Source organism: Ursus arctos, unplaced genomic scaffold, assembly GCF_023065955.2.
Source record: "Ursus arctos isolate Adak ecotype North America unplaced genomic scaffold, UrsArc2.0 scaffold_24, whole genome shotgun sequence".
Lineage (NCBI taxonomy): Eukaryota > Metazoa > Chordata > Mammalia > Carnivora > Ursidae > Ursus > Ursus arctos.
Genome location: NW_026622919.1, coordinates 42,147,304 through 42,153,303, shown reverse-complemented (window position 1 = coordinate 42,153,303; position 6,000 = coordinate 42,147,304). Strand labels below are relative to the sequence as shown.

General features: G+C 42.3%; 1 protein-coding gene across 2 annotated transcripts in view; it reads left to right on the top strand.

The window, feature by feature from the left end:
• The first annotated feature begins 296 nt into the window (after positions 1–296).
• BLMH (bleomycin hydrolase) overlaps positions 297–6,000 on the top strand; it is a 53,380-nt gene continuing 47,676 nt past the window's right edge. The window contains exons 1-4 of one of the 2 annotated variants that reach the window (XM_026517784.4): positions 297–541; positions 860–1,057; positions 4,627–4,736; positions 5,560–5,701. In XM_026517784.4, the coding sequence (XP_026373569.1) occupies positions 529–541; positions 860–1,057; positions 4,627–4,736; positions 5,560–5,701 (463 nt within the window). In that variant the 5' untranslated portion in view covers positions 297–528. The remainder of the gene's footprint in view (positions 542–859; positions 1,058–4,626; positions 4,737–5,559; positions 5,702–6,000) is intronic. The other variant, XM_057318136.1, reaches the window with a different exon arrangement.

Sequence of the window (6,000 nt, the reverse complement as noted above, 5' to 3'; positions counted from 1 at the left end):
AGTCAACCCATCCTAAGCCTGCGCTTAATTATGCAGCCCCTCAGCTCCGCCCTATTGCCTCGAGCGCCCTTTAGGCTTCTGGAAAGGCTTCTTGGGTCCAGTCCCCAAGGCCAGAGTAATACGGGCTCTGGGGCGGCACGGAACCGCCCGGCCACCCCGGTAGCTAGGCAGCGGGAGCCCAGGGGGCCGGGGCGCGGGCGTCGCGTGGGCCCACCCGGGGCCGCGCGGAGGTGGGGCAGGGGCGCGGGCGGGACGGAGCGCGCCGTGAGCCCGCCCGGTCGGCCCTCCCCCGGGCGGGGCCAGCCCAGACGGCGCTGACTCAGCAACGCGAGGGGGAGTTTTGTCCCTCCGCGGACCCCGTTTCTCTGGGCCTCAGCCCTCCGCCGCCACCGAGCCGGTTCCCTCTTTCCGGCGCTCGGGCTGCGAGTGGCAGGTCCGGCAGCAGAGGCAGCGAGCCGCCGTGTAACCCCGGTGCTCCCCCTGAGAACCCCGAAACTACCGTTCCCCAGCCGGGCTGTGTGGCCAACCATGAACAACGCGGGTGAGACGCCGCTCTTCCCCGCCGAGGCCCTAGCGGGGTCGTCTCTGGGGGTTGCTCAGCTGGGCCCCGGAGGCCCGGCGGCGGGGAGAACCGGGCCTGGGACCGGGGGCCATGGCGGGAATGGAGCTTTCTGGGCGGGCTGGAGCGGTCTTGGAGGGAGACAGCACTGGGGGGAGGTCGCCGGTAAAGGGCTTTTCCGCTGCAAGGGTCATCTCCGGATGGTCTGTCTTCCGAAGTTAGAGCCGAGCAGCGGGAGTCCGGGATCAGCCCTCTTCAGCCTCCTTTTGGTGTTACAGATACCATTTGGTCTTCCAACAGGACTGAATTCGGAGAAGGTAGCTGCTCTGATTCAGAAACTGAATTCCGACCCTCAATTCGTACTTGCCCAGAATGTCGGGACCACCCACGACCTGCTGGACATCTGTCTGAAGAGGGCCACGGTCCAGGGTGCTCAGCATGTGTTCCAGCACGCGGTGACTCAGGAAGGCAAGCCGGTCACCAACCAGAAGAGCTCAGGTGAGGTCTTACAACTCCTTGCACGCTTTGCTTGACCTTCCTGACAGTGTCCCATTTTGATGTCTTAAGAGTGGTCTTGAGTAGAAGTTCGTGTTGAAAGAACTTGAAGTAAATTTCCAGAGAACAGGCACAGGGAAAGTCAGGTTCAAGCACATTACCTTGGAACTTATTTTGGTCCTCTGTGGTAGTGTATCTCCTTTGAGCATTGAAGTGACAAGTCCATGGTCTTCTGTTTGGATGTAAATCACTATATTCTGTCCTGAAGTTAGGTGACGTCGCCCGGTGTCTTGTATATATGTTTTCTTGGTACAAAGTGGACCATGCAAAAATGTTCCTGCTCTGCAAAACTCCCCATAACGTTCTTACCCTGAAGGCCATACACAAATATATGAAATGGAAAAGACACAATGTAATTGTATCAAAATATCATCAAATGTTATTTTTAAATAGGCTTTTTGGTTGCAGTTTGAGCAGATGTGCTAATGGACTCACTTCTCACGGGTAGACCAGTTTGTAATACAGAAAAATACTCAGTTCTCGTGCCTTACTGGTCAAGAGCTCTTGTTTTGTTGTCTAGCACCACTGTCAGAAAAACAGCTACAGTGAAAGATTGGTTATCCAGGAATCTAAATAAGGAGGACATTCTTATAACAAAATCGTAATAAAAGAACTTTTTAAAGTGTGTTCATTTAAAAATTATTCCCAGTATATATATTTTTTAAGATTTTACTTATTTATTTGAGAGAGAGAGAGCACAAGCAGGGGGAGCAGGAGAGGGAGAAGCAAGCTCCCCGCTGAGCAAGGAGCCCAATGCCGGGCTGGAGCCCTATGCAGGGCTCGATCCCAGGACGCTGGGATTAGGACCTGAGCCAAAGGCAGAGGCTTAACCAACTGAGCCACCCAGGCACCCTACTCCCAGTCTATTTTGACGGAAAGCAGATCAGTCCTTGTTGAGAGCCAGTCAGAACTCAAAGTGTACATTTCATATGGATGTATTTTATTGTGTGTAAATTATACCTCAGTAAAATTGATTTTTAAATGTTAAGGGAAAAAAAGCCATGACCTTGCCATAATTACTGTTTTGCCGTATTAGGAAGTGCTTGGGATGGTGTGGACTGTCAGGCTACAAATGATCCAGTTAGTAATGTCACAGTGGTCCTACACAGTCCAGATTGCAGTGACGTCTTAGGGAAAAGCCTGGGAATGTGCCTCTGGAATAGATCAGGTCTTATATATTCTGTAGTATCACTTTTATGTACAACAGATACAAGTAGCACATGAGGTGTGCAGCTTATTTTCGTGCAGTTTTCACATTAACGGTTCATCCAGGTTTTCTTTGCTGGGAAATAATATATATGAGAGAGGTGGCATCCAGACAAACTCAAGGTAAAGATGAGCTAAGTCATTAGTGACTTTCAAAAACCACTATAGTTACTTATTTTTAATTGTTTTTTTCTTGTTACAAAATTGTTTTTTTTAAAGATTTATTTGGGGGGGACGCATGAGGAGGGGGAGGGCAGAAGGAGAGGGAAAGAGAATCCTCAAGCAGACTCCCCTCTTAAGTGTGGAGCCTGCCATGGGCTCGATCCCAGGACCTGAGATCATGGCCTGAGTCGAAATCAAGAGCTGGGCCACCTAACCAACTGAGCCACCCAGGTGCCCCACAAAATTTTTGTTTTTCAATGTAGAATATTTGCAAAATACCAACAAGTATATATTTTTTCTGTCAGATCTTTATTCTGTGTGTGTGTGTTTACTATAGGTGGGTACCTTACGTATTGTTAGGTAACCTATATACCTTTTTCACTTACCAATATAGCAAGAACGTAAGTTCATGGCAGTAAAGAAGTTATGCCCAAGTAAAAGTCAAGGTTTTTCCCTCTGAATTTTCCTTTAGGAAAGAGAGAGTTACCCTATGTTTGAAGACTTAACAAAGATCCTTATAATGAGTACTCTTGGTTAATTTATTTTGAAGTAAAATACAATTTGGCAAGCACTTTACTCTGAAGTGACTTCAATCTGTGCTAGTTTTGGATGCTATAGAGATCATTTGATTGAATCAGTTTTTTGAAAAGGTGAAAAATTTGAACATAGTATATTCCTAGGATAGGACCTCACATGGAAGTGTTGGATATCGTTACAAATAGGCTAACAATCACTTAAATCGTACAGGAAATGGTGATATTGTAGAGTTTGTGATTATCTGTTTACGAGACAAGTGAAGAATATGATTGTATAATTGACGCTGGCATAGTTTTCAGGGACAGCATCATGCATGGGTTCAAAACATTGCTGTGACTCAAACATACTAGATGGAAGAAGGATGATGTATTCTGATTGTAAGAGTGGGTCTAATGATGGCAAAAGCACTGATACCAAGATGGAAGTGAAGAGTGAATTACTGTGAAAATGACATATATGAAAGTGGAAAAAACAATGCTACATCAATTTATTAATGTTAACATGATTTTCAATATCTATGTATTTAAATTACTAAATGTTGTAGGTGGACATTTACTATATCATATATATATTTCAATGTCTGTATGATCCAGTTAACTGAACAGCTTTTTCTTTTTCTTTTTTTCCCTAAAGATTTGATTTGATTTGATTTGATTTTTTTTGAGCCAGAGATAGTGCACCTGTGCAGGGGAAGGGGGGCACGGGACAGGGGCAGCAGGAGAGAGAGAGAGAGAGAGAGAGAACCCCAAGCAGGCTCCACACCCAGTGCAGAGCCCAATACAGGGCTCTGTCTCACAGTGAGATCATGACCTGAGCCAAAATCAAGAGTCAGATGCTTACCCACCTAAGCCACCCAGGCACCCCTAAAGATTTTATTTGCTTAAGTAATCTCTGCACCCAACGCGGGGCTGGAACTCACAACCTTGAGATGAGGAGTCGCATGCTCTACTGATTGAACCAGCCAGGCATCCTAACAACTTTTTCTTTTTAATTCTCTTTGGGAGAATGGGGATTGACTTATGTTAGGGTCATCTTATATTGAAGCATATACTATGTTCCAGATTAAAGGGTAGGGTCTTTTTAAAGCTTTTGTCATATATTGCCAGATTGCTCTCAGATATTTTGTACCTGTTTAGATCTCTATCCAGACTGTATAATAAGGCTATTTCCCAAATCCATCCTAATATTGGGCATAATCAGTTAAAAAAAATAATGTATCCCCACCTAACAGGTGTCTTATGATGAACTTCAAAAAAATGTTTCTTTGCCGTTTGTGTCTTTTTTGGCCATTAAATGATCTATTCGTGATCTCTGCTCATGTCTTTCTAGCAATATTTCTTTCTCTAATGTGATTTTCTTAGGTGATTTGTATTGGATTCTTTAAGTAATACGTAAAATTTTTTTTCATATGTTAAGGATGTTAAGCCTTTGCATATATATTTCAAATACTAATTCCTACCTTTCTTGTTTTGTTGTTGTTTAAATCTTTCTGTTCTTTCTGATTTAGTTTTAAATTGTTCAAGCATTTAGTTTTGGGAAACAGGGATAGGACAATGTAATCTATGTGAACACTCAGCCTAATTTCTTGGTTTGCTTTCTTGTTTCAGGGCGATGCTGGATCTTTTCTTGTCTGAATGTTATGAGACTTCCATTCATGAAAAAATTAAATATTGAAGAATTTGAGTTTAGTCAATCTTATCTCTTTTTCTGGGACAAGGTAGGGGACTGATCTTGCAAGATTCTCATTTCAGTATCAACCTTGGTAGGGACTATCTCTTCATTTCTTGCTTTTCCAGTTGTAGTTTGCCTTCCATTATAGATGGGATGCCACTTATTCTGATTTGCAAAGTATCAAAGGTTGACTCTTCAAAGGCAGAACTGCTTTTGGTTGGTAGGTGGCTACTTTTTGCAATGAAATAATAAGTCTACTCACTGACTCACCTACTGCTTCTTTGTTTCTTAACTTACTTAAAATTTTTTATTTTGAAAAAAAGTTGTTTTTTACTTTGTTTTTAATAATTTCTCCTTTTATCATCTTTATTTAGGTTATTTGGTCTTTCTAGGACCTAATTTCCCATCTCTGGGTAGTACTTATTTGAAAAACAGTAAATAATTTTATTTCATTTTTTAATTTTTAAAATGTATATCATATAAGTGTTCATTAGATGTTTACTGGTTACATTTAAGTGTTCATTAGATGTTTACTGATTAAGACTCTAAATTTTATAGATTAAGACTCTAAATTAAGACTCTAAATGTTTACTGATTAAGACTCTTACCGATTAAGACTCTAGATTTTGTTTCAAAATAAAGCAGTGCATTGTTTTGGGTAAACTATTGGAATGTATCTACAGAAATATAAGAAGAAACTTTAAATATTCTAACGAAGCCAGATACTGATATTGAATTACCAACTTCAGTTTAAAAATACCTACTATGGTGGGTCTGTGGTAGGCCCAAGACTCCTGTTGTGTTGCTAATGCCAATAGAAGTATTTTAGCTCTCTTTTCCTTTAATTTTATTTAACTTCTCTTATCTAGGTTGAACGTTGTTATTTCTTCTTAAATGCTTTTGTGGACACAGCCCAGAAAAAGGAGCCTGAGGATGGTAGGCTGGTGCAGTATTTGCTTATGAATCCTGCAAATGATGGTGGACAGTGGGATATGCTTGTCAATATTGTTGGTAAGAGCATTTCTCTAATGGAACAGAAACTCAGCATGATCGAGCAAGGCTCTGTAGTTGGTCATGGGCCATTTCTTTGGTGGTTATGTACAGAGTAGAATTAGTCTCCCAGAAGGGTATACAGTTAGCTCTAAGAACCTTTATCTCACACCCTCACCTTTTAAGTACCTTTCTTAAATGAGAGGTAAAGAGATAGATACTGTGAAGAGTTGGCTGGAGAAGAAACGGTTGTATTAAGTAGAACTAACTTTCTACGAGAAAGCTTATCTCTTGTCCATCAATGTAATCAAGACACATAT